General features: G+C 57.7%; 1 protein-coding gene across 1 annotated transcript; it reads left to right on the forward strand.

Moving 5' to 3' along the window:
- The first annotated feature begins 5,253 nt into the window (after nucleotides 1-5,253).
- On the forward strand, nucleotides 5,254-11,583 carry PDCD1 (programmed cell death 1). The gene is made up of 5 exons (XM_082320510.1): nucleotides 5,254-5,474; nucleotides 7,718-8,050; nucleotides 9,106-9,261; nucleotides 9,912-9,946; nucleotides 10,779-11,583. Exons 1-5 carry the CDS (start codon nucleotides 5,366-5,368, stop codon nucleotides 10,995-10,997), a joined length of 852 nt encoding a protein of 283 aa, XP_082176636.1. The 5' UTR covers nucleotides 5,254-5,365; the 3' UTR covers nucleotides 10,998-11,583.
- The last annotated feature ends 946 nt before the right edge of the window (nucleotides 11,584-12,529 follow it).

A 12,529-nucleotide genomic window follows, 5' to 3' on the forward strand; every position in this document is an offset into this window, starting at 1 on the left:
CCACTTCCGCCTCCTTAACGTCACGGGGCGCCACCGGACGTCACGGCGCTGCGCCGCGCCCCGCCTCGCGTGGGGAGGCGCTTGCACGTGGCCGTGAGGGCAGCGTCGCGGCGCGGGGGGTGCGGGCCCGCGGAGGAGGGGTGCGGGCCCGGGGTGGGGGGTGTATTTTTGACATTTCATAGAATCATAGAATCGTTAAGGTTGGCAAAGACCCTTAAGATCATCGGGTCCAACCGGTTACCCAGCGCTGCCAAGTCCACCACTAACCCATGTCCTCGAGCACCACGTCTACCCGTCTTGTAAATACCTCCAGGGATGGGGACTCAACCACTTCCCTGGGCAGCCTGTGCCAGTGCCTGACTGCCCTTTCGGTGAAGAAATTTTTCCTAATATCCAACCTAAACTTCCCCTGACACAGCTTGAGGCCGTTTCCTCTCATCCTATCGCTTGTTACTTGGAAGAAGAGGCCGACCCCCACCTCCCTACAGCCTCCTTTCGGGTAGTTGTAGAGAGCGATAAGGTCTCCCCTCAGCCTCCTCTTCTCCAGGCTAAACAACCCCAGCTCCCTCAGCCGCTCCTCATAAGACAATACAATTGTTTTTATTTTGACATTTTTTTACAATTAAAAAATTTACACAACAACATAATTGGTAAATAAATGGTAAATAATTGCAATAATAATGGTAAATAAAGGGTTTGGTGAGCCTGCTGCCCAGGGAGGTGAGTGCGGCAGGAGGCCTGATGGGGAGAGAGTGCGGCTCCTTGCCCGGGAGCATGGCCTCCCGCGCCGGGCGCTTCCCTGGTGCCCCCAGCCCCCCCGAAACCGGCAGCCGCCGTAGCAGCCCGGGCCCCTGCCCGCTGCCTCGCCCAGGGCTCGGGGGGCTGGAGCGGCTGCGGACGCGGCACCCGGGAGCCAGCGGGGCGGAGGGGTCCCCCTGCCTGCAGGCGTCTTTGCGAGCCCACGGCCCCGGCTGGAGGGGGCCACAGTGGTGTCCCGGCCCCGGTGCCAGCTCTGGCCCCGGGGGCCTGGCTGGGAGCGCCTGGCCGCTGCAGGGGCAGCGGGGACAGGCGGAGGAGAGCGCCGGTTGCCATTGCAAAGCTGTTCCCCCAATTCCCCACGCTCCCTTCCTGCCTCTGGCCCACGAGTCCCAGCCGTCAGCACAGAGAGCCCAGCCTAGCTCCTTTCCTGCAGGAACTTCTTAAATCTTCCAGAAAGGCCTAAAACAGTCGCTCCCCACATCCTTCCTCCTGGCACACCCTTGTGCCCTTTTTCCTGTCCGCAGTTGCTGTCTGTCCCAAGGAAGGCTGGCGACCGACGGCTGGGGTATGACACAGCCCCCTCCTGAGAAGCTGACATCCTGCTTCCTCCGCTGCTTATCTCGATGCAGCAATCTCCGCGATCGCGCTTCTTACGTGCAGCGGCTGACGCTGCCGAGAAAGGTCCCCAGGCGCTTCGAATGGAAACAGCGCGAAGGCGCAGCCGGTGCTGGTGCAGAGCGTGCTGCTGCCGGGAACCAGGGGCTGGAGGGGGCCATCACGTGCGGCAGGGCTGGGGGGCACCGGGGCTGGGGGCTCTGTGGGCAGGGTGCGGCCTGGAGGGGCCCCTCGGGTGCAGGAGGGTGTGAGGTTGCACCGGGAGGCAGGAGGTACCTCTGCTGGGGTTTTGCTCGGGATGCACGGACGCATCCCAACTGGCGCCAGGTCCTGCCCCATCCGCCCTGGGTGCGGGCGGTTTGCTGAGACCCTGAGCAGCAGCAGCAGCTCCTGATTTCCACGGGCTTTAGCAGCGCCACTCACTAGTGATGATCCATCGGAGGCCTTAGTGCCACCGGGCTGGGCATCAGCTCTGCCCACCAGCAGGAGCAGCACCCTGCTGCCCTGCCAGAGGTGGCGGTGGCCCCATGTGGCACCTTCGCATCACAGTTACCATTGCCCTGCCCAGGCCCTGCAGATTTCCGCTCGCTAAAGGAACGGTTTCGTGCCTCTGCTCCGTCCCTCCGCTTACTCGCTGCTTACTCACCCCCCCGCAGGGTCGGGTGTCGTTGCTCATGCAAATCATTTTCAGGGGCCTTCCTAATTTCTGAGAAGCATCTGAAAGACCTCCACACTTGCTCTCCATGTTTATATAGCAAACACTATTAACAATTTCCTCTTCTTGCCCCAGCTGTGTCGCCTCCTGCCTGGGTCAGACCCACAGATGTGAATTCAGTTAAACCAACGGGGGAGGGATTTTTGGGAACCTGTGGGTTTCTCTTCCTCAGCATCTTTTTGTGGTAATTTGTGTTCCCTGTCTCTTTTGGGAAGCTTTACTTCCCCTGGGCTTTGAGGACACTCATCTCTGGGCTTCAGCTGGCTACATCCGAGGCGTTTGGTCATTGCTTTCTTCTTCATCTTCCAAATTTTCAGTGCTCCTTAAATACCCCAGATGCTTTTAAGCCATTTTGGGACTGACCCTCGATCCTTTGAGGTGGCTGCTCAGAGTGATAGCTGGGTGCCCTGGCAGCGATGGCTGCAGGAGACCGGGGCCTTGTCTGGGTCCCAGCTGTGTTGGTGGAACCCTTGCCGACACATTGGGCCAGCTTCTCGTTGGGGAAAAAAAGGACATTTGTGCTTCAATGAAGTGGTGTAACAGATGCTTGCTGAAGTTCCTGTCTCTTGGTTTTGAAGAACAAACTGTTTTCTCGCTTATTCCTCTTTCCTTTTGGCCCTTCTTTTGCTCTTTTGGTGGCCAAATAGAAGACGACTGCCCCATGCAATTCATCATAGAATCATAGAATACCAAGTTGGCAGGGACTTCAAGGATCATCTGGTCCAACCTTTCTAGGCAAGAAATTCGCCATAATCCAGCTCAGAGAAAAAGAATTTTGTTTTTTTAAGCATGAAAGGACCTTTTTCAGGCCCCCTCAGCTAACTCCAAGATTTGCCATCCACCCTGTTTGGGCTGGAGGGGATTTACCAGCGTGAGCGGCAGCCGCAGCATGGCTGGAGCCAGACTGTTTTCCTTGGTGCTGGAGAAGCTGGTGCAAGAGACAGTGGGAGCTGTGTTGGTCTGGCAGGCTGCAGGCAGGCTGCAGGCAGGGTGCAGGCAGGGTGCAAAGCTGCTGCAGGGCCGGGGCCAGGCTCCACCGCGATGCTGGCACCTAGGGCATGTGCTGGGCTGGGGCATGGCACCGCTGCTCACCTTGCTTTGCCCCGCAGTGGCTTCCTAGCAGCAAGATTGATCTTTTCTTTTATTCTTTTCATTCTTTTTAATTGTTTTTCAGCAAAAAGGGGAATAAAACCCCTGTTCTCTCTCTTGCGGCAGAGCCAGCTTTCCATCAGCGTGCTGCCAGACAGCTCCTGGCTCACCCTCCCCTGTGGTTTCTGCTGCGCGCTCTGTGGCTCTGCGAGCTCCCCAGTGCTTCCTGGCCACGCACGGCCTCATCCTGCACCCCAAGCACCCTGGAAAAGCTCTGGCGTTGGTGCCGGTCCCCAGCCTGCTGGGGAGGAGGGGGGGAGCGCTGGGGCACAGGTTTCTGAAGGAACCTGAGCATCTGAAAACATTGCCGTACAGTCTGCATCTAGCCACCACTGGTTTCTAGTGGACGCAGCAGTTTCCCTGCCCCAGGTACCAACTTATGCCTCATTTCGAGCGTGCATTGGAAAGTTTGAGCAATTCGTGCTGCGATTTTAATCAGAGCCCTCTGCTGCTGCGTGGGGCGAGGAGGATGAGCCAGTTTTTCCTGCCGATCCCTGGCTCGGTGAGTCGCGATCTCGGCGGTGATACCCGTCACATCTTCCGCCTCTAGAAACCAAAACATGTTGCAAGTGCCAAACAAGCCTCCTCACACCTGACCTGGATGCCTGGTGTCACCATTTGGGGAGATGTAGCCTCGAGGTGGAAAAGCCTCCTTGCTGTGAGCTTCCATATTTTGTGGAATTCAGTTTAGTTTAGTTTAGTTAGTTTTTTTTAAAATGAGAATGCAGGAAATTGTGAAGGAAGAGGCGATGTCCACCTCGGAGCCCACCAGTACCATTGCACAGGGTGGAGAGCGCTCCCCTTGCCAACCCTGCCAGGCGGTGGCCTCCAGGCTTGCTCTGCTGCTCAAGCAGGGTCAGAAGCTCAGGAGAAAGGAGTGATGCTTCCAGGAGGAGGCTGGAAAAGAGGACCCAGGACAGGCTGGATTGAGTCACCAACCCAGGGTGAGCCTGCCTGCCCCAGCTCAGAACCCCCTCCTTGGTCATCGCGAATTAGGGGTGGCTCCCCCAGGTCGCTTGCCTGCCAGGGCTGTGTTTGAAAGCGAGAGGTGAGCAAGCCCCAGCCCCACAGCTTGTTTCTGAAAGCCCGGAAAATAATGAAATCATCATGAGAATCTCATCCTTCACCCGATTATTAATTTTCCCCTGACGCTTTCCAAAATTGTGGGGCACTGAAGCTGTGTTCGAGAGAAGTGGAGGAGCCAGCCATGGCGTGCTTTCACCTTTGGTTATTTCCTATGCGAGTATTAGTCAGCAAGGTGAGCGGGGAACATTGCCGGCAGAGAAATTAAAGAAGTCTGCTGCAAAGGTCACCCCAATAACAGCATCCTGGCCCCGGGCACCTGCCCCTGCTCTCTGCAAATCTGTCTGTGGAGAAACACACCTAAGGAGGCAAAACTTCCTTCTTCTCCTTCCCCTTCTCCTTCTCCTTCTCCTTCTCCTTCTCCTTCTCCTTCTCATCTCCTCCTTTTCCTTCTTTCTCCTTCTCCATTCTCCTTCCTCATCTTCTCCTCCTTCTCTGTCTCTTCCTTCACCTTCTCCTTCTCCCTCCTCTCCCATCCCTTCCCGGTGGGAGCAGCCTGCCAACAGGCACTCAGGGTGCCCCATGGCTGCTCAGACCCTGCCCAGCTGCCCGGTGCCACACTGCCATGGGCACCCAGCAGGAGCACCCATGGGTGCTCAGAAGCCTGAGACAGCCCTTTTACTCATGGGCCAGGCTTGGAGCCGAGGACATGTCCCCGGCAGTCCCTGCCCGCTCCGTCCCTCGGAGCTTTCCCCAAAAAGGCTGTGGGTTTAGCGGTGCCTGTCCCTGCTGCTCGGCAGCTGGGTGCCTGCGTGGGAGCGCACCGGGAGCGCGCAGGGAGGGGAAGGGGCCAGGCCCAGCTCAGCTGGTTCCTGCCTCTGCGGGGAGGAAGCCGGGGGCGGGAGGCAGGCCCGGGTTTCCCTCTGGGACAGAGATGGGCACGTTTCATTTCCAGCCCAGCCCCTGTTGTGTGAGCCAGAGAACGAGTCACCACTGTGGGACAGGAAGCACGGAGAGAGCCAGGGGCGGCGTGGCACGGCACGGCACGGCACGGCACGGTACAGCACAGCACGCCTGCCTGGGCAGGGGACCAACCGCCTCGCCATGGCTCCGGGTGCCTTGAAGACGATGTGGGGCAGCATGGAGGTGGCCCTGACCGGCCTCTGCGCCATCCTGCTCTGCTGCGGCCCTGTGCTGACCGGCTGCCGCCGGGGTAGGTACCGAAGCGCGGCGCGTTCGCTGCCACAGCCCGTGTCATTTGCAACCAGTAGAAAATGTCTAAGGGTTGGGAGCTTTGTAGTTAAAAATAGCTCTGGCATCCAGAAGGCAAAGAACCCAAAGCTTTTGGGTATGCGCTGCTGAAGCAAGGGAAATGGGGATGCTCGGGGTAGAAACGGGGTTGAAGGATGGAGAAGGGGACAGGTCCCCAGCCCACGATGCTGGCACCGGAGCCAAATTGTGGGCACACTGGCCGCAGTCGGGTTTGGTGTGGAGCCTCTTGGTTTGCCAAGACCATGTGGGATCTGGGGTTTTCTGCTCTGGCTCTCACGGCTTCGGGCTGCACCTCCTGGTTTGGGCTTGACCCTGAGGGAACCAGGGTCTTGCGTGCAGTTTTGCTTAGGGGGAGAAGGGGAGGTGGAGGGGAAGGGGTGAGTCTGGGCAGAGCAAGCGAGAGCCCTGATGAAGCTGCGTGCCCCCTTCCTCACAGCCCGGCTCTTTCTTTGGTGGCTTCTGGTGTTTTCTGCCCCGAGGGTAGGCACAGGGCTAGGCATCCCTTGGAGCAGATGTTACCGCTGGTGCTGGGAAGATGCAGGGAAACACGTAAACCTAACCTCTGCTTTCAGAAGTCCTCCAAGTGCTTCATTCATTGTTGGCAGTGGTGCTGGGTAGGAAGCAAAGCCCTGAGCCTGCCAAATATTTCCTGTTAAACACAAGAAGCCCAGAACGCTGCAAAAATTACATCTCTCGGTGGGGGTACTGCCATAGCCAGTGCTGCCTGCGGGAGCTGGGGTACTTCTCTCCCTCCCTCCCTTCTCCTGTTCGATCTCGTCCCTCATTTCTCAGCCCAGTTTTCCATCTAATCCAGTATCTATTCAAGGAATCATCCTGGTTCCTTTTCTGGTTGGTGAGGCTGAGGTCATGGTCCTATGGCCTCAGGCCAGTGCTGGAGGGACCGGAGGGGCTTTCTAACTCTGCCTGCAAGCCCCGGGGCTGCTATCAGTGGTGATTTCTGAAAAGGGAAGATAAATTTTTTAACAACAGGGACTTTTCAAAGCATTGATGGTTTGAATCCCTTAGTGAGATAACCTGTGTGAAAAATGCTTCTTCCTGCTTTTTATTGCTCTGAACAAAAGTTAGTGCAGCAGCTGCCTCATCCTGCTGGATGGGGCTGGCGGAGCCTGGCCCGTGTTCGCAGCATCCCTGCTGCCTGGAGGGGATGAACCCACTGGGATCACAGGCAGGGCAATGTGGCAAAGCAGCAGGGCCAGTGCTAAGGGCTGGAGGGGCTGCAGCTGTGGCTGACTGCCCTGTGTGCTGGGAGCAGCCTGGCAAACCCAGCCAGGACCCCCCAGCGTGGGTGCCTGGGTGCCCATGTACACGCGAGGAGGGGACAGGCAGCTGGAAAGGGATGGCATCGTCAGCTCCAGGTCGCTCTGCCCTCTCAGATAGTCTCAAGCTGGAGATGGCAAATACCGTGCCCTGGGCAGCCCCTGCCCACTCTGTGCTCCCAGCATGGAGCAGTGAGCAGAGCCGGAGCACCCCGCCAGGCAGCCGGGCACGCGATGGGCTGCACCGTGGGGCGCTGCCCTGGCCCAGGACTCGGTCCCTCTGCTCACTTTCAGAGGCAACATCAGCTGGAGGAAGGATGACTCAAACATTAAAATACAGCATAGATCTAAAAATAATGCAACCCCCAAAGTCTGTTTTCCCTGATACGGGTGTTCTGGGTTAATTTTAGGTAGACCAGAGCACAATTTGCTCTGCTGAAACCACTTCACGGTACAGTTACTACCCCTGAGGATTCCCCTCTGCCGGCAGGCCCATACTCAGGAGGGGAGAGATGAGCTGATGTACTTCCCCGTGATCCGGGGTGATGCCGTGGACTGGCCAAGCATCAGGCTGCCTGCGTTGCTGGCAAGCCCCAGTGCCTGGCGGCGGTGAGCTGGGTGCTGGCGATGGCATGGGGCTGGGCTTGCAAGTGCTCGACGGCAGGTTTTTGTAAATCCCCGTAGGGGCCTTCAGGAGCTGAGGGTGAAACAGCTGAGGAATGCATGGAGCCTCTGGGTTTGGGACGTAGGAGCCCATCACCTCTCCATGGGATGGGGTGCTAGCAGGGGCAATGGCAGGCTCTCACCCTCTTTGCATCCCTGGTTCCTGCACGGGGGGGTATGGCTGCTTCTGAGACCTGTGCCTGCTGTAACCATGTCTGTTCCTTGTTTCCTCTCTCCCAAACAGTGACCTTCTTTCCAGACAGGTTAACTATCACTGCAGGTGGCTCAGCCACCTTCTTCTGCAACATCTCCATGGAGAATGACTCCATCTCGGAGTACAGCCTCAATTGGTACAAGGAGATCAACCATAGCCAAACCCAAAAAATTGCTGAGATCAGCCGGATCCACCCCCAGACAAAGACAGAGAAGTACCTGCTCACCAACCACACTCCTGCCTTCAAGTTTGAGATCCGGAACCTTCACCAGAATGACTCGGGCTCCTACTACTGCGGGCTGATCACCTTCTTTGAACCCGATAAAGTGATGGAGAGCAACCGGTCCTTCCTGGTGGTCACAGGTCAGCCTGGGGGCTGAGCTGATGGGGACAGGTCATCGGTGTCATCCCCGTGGTGCTATGGCTCCCAGGCATACTGCAGCCCCAGGGCACAATGCAGGCAATACTCTGCTGGGGGAGGACCTGGTGTGGGTCAGGAGAGCACAGCTCTGCCCTTTCCCCTCTCCTTTGCATGCCTGGTTGATGCCCAGGGACACAAGCTGTCCTCCCCCACTGATCAGGCCCTGAGGCAGGAGGTCTCCATCCTGCTGGCGCTGAGGAGTGAGTCCTTACCCATGGATGGAGGCAGGAGACCAGCGTAGGGAGCTGCCTTCATCCATGCATAGAGGCAGGGGACCAGCATAGGGAGCTGCTTTCACCCACAGGTGGAGGCAGGAGACCAGCGTAGAGAGGTTCCTGCACCCCTGAACAGCTCCTTTATTTGGGGACAGGGCTTGTATTTGGGGTGATGACCAGGGCTCAGACCCCTTGAACAGCTGGTGTTGATGTAGATACTGTTCTTGCAAATCCATGCCCTTGGGTCTTGTAGCCCCATGGTGTGGGAGACTGAGATCTTGCAGGAAGATATGCCATGTACTTGCTTGGCAGTATAGAGGCTTTGAGGGGCTGAAAATGGCTTTTTATAAAAAGGAAAAACACTGCAAAAGTTACTGTCTTTCACAACATCTCCTCCCAACATGACCTGAAGCCATGCTGGCCCCAGGACATGGAAGCAGCTGGGAGGCTTGGGGAAGCCGTATCCTTCATGGGGCTCTGCCAGGCATGGGGTCATGCCATGGGACTGCAGTGCCCTGGCCCCCTGCACTCCAGGTCTCAGCAGTGTGGGATCATCCTCACCACCTGCGATGGGAAGGAATGGGACATGGCCAAAACATCCCCCAGGTCAGCCCCAATTCAGGGCCCCTGCAGGGATGGTGGAGCTGTGGCAGCCTGCCTGGGACTGAGCCCTTTCTGGGGACAGTCCCGTGTTCCCCTGTTGACTTTCCCAGGGACTATAGAGGCCATTTTACACTCCTGACCTGCTGTTTTTTCCCCCCTTTTTTGGATGGCTATTACAGCAGCCCCTGAGAAGACAAATGCCACCGATGAGCCTGAGATGGAGGAAAGCAATCCCCCAGACCACGTCAAGGCTGTGCTCCTGGGCATCCTGCTGCTGGCTGGGACGGTTGTGCTGCTGATCTTTGGCTACCTCACTGTCACGTACAGGAGAGGAGGTATGATCCCCCGTGGGGGCTGTGCTGCCCCAAGAGGCTGAGGTCTGCCAGGGGACCTGATGGGGTGGTGCTTATCCAACAAACAGCTTGAACCCAGGGGCAGCCGGATGCTTGCAGCTCCCTGGGGTACACGGGCAGGTTCAATGTGCTAAACTCAGCTGTGGCACGTCCCCATGGGACAGGTATCTCCATGCCTAGGGGAGAAGGGTGCTTTGGGCCATGCTTGTCCTTCACAGAGACCCAGGCCATATGCTGTGGCTCTGAACCACTCGTTAGCACAGCGTTGTAATGCTGCATGTGAGTCCCTCCCATGCCCCTTGCCTGGGCACCTTTGGGGCATCTCATTGTCTCCTCACCGCAGCACCAGGCATTGCCTTGGCCATGCTGCAGGCAGCCAGCGGGGCTCTCCCAGAGGGGACCCCCGAGGAATTGCACCCCACTAATCCGAATTAAACCTAGACCATGGGCTGGTATCTCACTTCTTGTAATGCTCAGGGTGTTAGACCCTGAGTGGAGAAGGAGAAAGCATGGTGCAATGGTTGTGGTGTCCAGCGCTGTCCTAGGACATGGGGGCTGGGTCAGCCCCAGCCCCTGATGCTCACGCTGTCTTAGCACACAAGCAGCTTCTAACCAAATGTGTTACTTTGCAGATGTGCAGAAACCACCGAGTGAAAACGCACCAGTGGTGAGTTTTCTGTCTCTGATGCCGTGCCGTGCTGCAGGGGAACATCGTGGCACTGCTGGGGTGCGGAGGGTGCAGGGCCTCCCTTTAGCAGCCCTTCACAGGCTTCTCTCTTCCCCTATCTTCTCTGACGCTGCTTGATGTTTTCTGCACAGCTACAACTGCTTTTTTGCACCTGCAGCACAACCCCATCAAAATAAAAAATCTGCCTGAGACAGGATGGGACCTCTGTAGTCCAACACTTGCTCAAAGTGTAGTTGTCTTTGACAGTGGATTGTGTTGCTGTAGAAAATGGGAGAAAATGTTCCCCCCCCAATACATTAAGCTAAAATTTCTCTTGCTGCAGCTAGTCCCTATTTCGTCTCTTCCTTTTGCCGGGCACTGCCAGGAGGAGTCTGGCTCCATCTTCTCTCCAGCCCCATTAGGTAGCTGAAGGCCGTGAGTAGGTCCCCCCTTGCTCTTCCCTATCCGGGCTGAGCAAACTCAGCCCCAGGCTCTCCTCAGGCACCCCATGCCAGCTTGGAGCCCAATGGAGAGGTGGGAAAAGGGCTCCTAGCATGACCCTGCCTTCAATGGCCAAGCAGACAGGGAGCCCAACCTGCCTGCAGAGACAGAAAGCTGAGACCCACATGGCCTCAGTGGTGACCCCAAGGCTCACGGTCTGGTTTCTCTGTGCAAATGCTATCCCAAGTCTGTGCGTCTTTCTGCTTTGTATGGCTCTTGCCCTCCTGGATGCTTCAGAGCTGGTTTTGGCACTTGCCGTAAAAAGGGGGCTTGTGCTGGGGATGGCGGGTACCTCTGGATGATGAATCACCCTGACGGGGTTTCCTTGCAGAAGGAAGAGAAGCCCCCCATGGTGCCCCTGCCCACCGTGGACTATGGCGTGCTGGAGTTTCAGCGGGACCAGCGCACCCAGGTGCCCCCTGAGACCCACCCAGTCGACCAGACCGAATATGCCACCATCATCTTCCCAGAGGAGAAACCTGTCACGCCGGAGCGGGGGAAGAAACACCAGGACGAGAGAACTCAGCAGCTGCAATCGCAGCCCTGCTGAGGGCCTGGGTCCCTCCTCGCTGGGGGGTGCGGGCAGGGACAGGCTGCCCTGGCCCCTCGCTCCCACCGCAGTTTGCAGTTGGGAAAAATCCAGCGTGCAAGGACCGGAGCCACAGAGGCGCTGCTGCTGGAGTTGATATCAGACAGTCCTGGCCATGGTGGGATCGTGGCCACGGGGTGGGTACCACGGGATGAGGAAGGTCCCTGCTGGGCTCCTTGTGCCGCCTCTTTGCTCAGGGCAGGGAGGATGGGCTGGGGCAGAGCAGTGATGCCAACAGGTCTGTGCCAAAGACGATTTACATCATGCCTTGATTTTCTGCCTCCACCCGTGGCTCTCTGGAGTGGCCACGCTGCTTCCCTCGCCCGGGTCTGACCCAACTGGCAAAGCACAACTGTGGGAGGAAATGCCGGAGGCCAGAGCTGGAGTGGATCCTGGGAGATGCCACTCACAGGACCCCGGGGCTGAGGGCTTCTCCTCACCCATGGCAGAGACTGCCTTGTGTACCGCTATTTAAAGAAACGCCTGGGAAGCAGGCGGCTAGTTTTCATCCTCTCTCCAGGCACTTTCCTCCTCTGCAAGAGGGGAAATCTACCCCTGTGCCCCTCCCTCCGCAGGTGGCAGACGGATCTGGCCCTCGGAGGTGAATAAAGGGTTTCACGTCCGGGGAGTTTGTTGACTTGTGATGGCAAGCGCGTGGGCAGGCAAATAACGGCTCTTGGCAGCGCGCAGGCGAGAGCCGGGAGGTGGTGGCGTCTGTTGTGGTTCCTGGGCCTCTCCGTGCGATACACAAGCCGCTCTTCCACGAAGCTGCTCTTAATAATTTAGAGAAGAAGCCGCTCTTTTTCCCTTGCCCCTGTCTGGGCTGGCCTCTGGTTGTAACTGCAAACCAAGTTCCCCCTTACCAGGCTGGTCTTGCGGCACTTGCACAGCCGGGGACGATCATCCCTGCCGTGGCGGGGGCCTGGCTGCCATCAGCCAGGGCAAAGCTCATGGCATGGTGCTCGGTGCAGCTTTCTGGCTCCAAACTTCCATTTTCCCTCTTGAAAGTGATGCCGCCTTCCACAAACCAGAACGGAAAGAAGCAACAGCTGCTTGAGACGGGAGAAACCCTGGTGAGGTGTGGCTTTGGAGGCAGCAGAGCCGTGCGGGGAGACCATGAAACCCAGCGGAAACAGAGAAGAGTCACTTGCATCTCGCACTTCGGTTGCACCGTCAGCATGTTTCTTTTTCCCTTACCCCCAGTAAAACCAGCGCAGCCTTGTGGGAGCCAGCCCGGGCACTGGGGAAAGGGGTGAGGCATGCCAGGCACTGCAGTTTGTCTCCTGTGGGGGCTGGAAAATGCCTGAGAAACCTCCAGAAGGGACCAGATGGGACGAACATCCATCTGGGATGGCTTTCACCCTTCCTCAGGGCAGGACGGTAGATATAGGGGCCCCGCTTGGTCCCACAACATTCACTCAGGCCAATATACAGCTCAGTCTGATGAGGCTGTTTGCAAGCAGCAGCTCCTTGCCCAAGCTCCTTGCCCGGGC

Source organism: Platalea leucorodia (genome assembly GCF_965183815.1).
Source record: "Platalea leucorodia genome assembly, chromosome: 8".
NCBI classification, from domain to species: Eukaryota; Metazoa; Chordata; class Aves; order Pelecaniformes; family Threskiornithidae; genus Platalea; species Platalea leucorodia.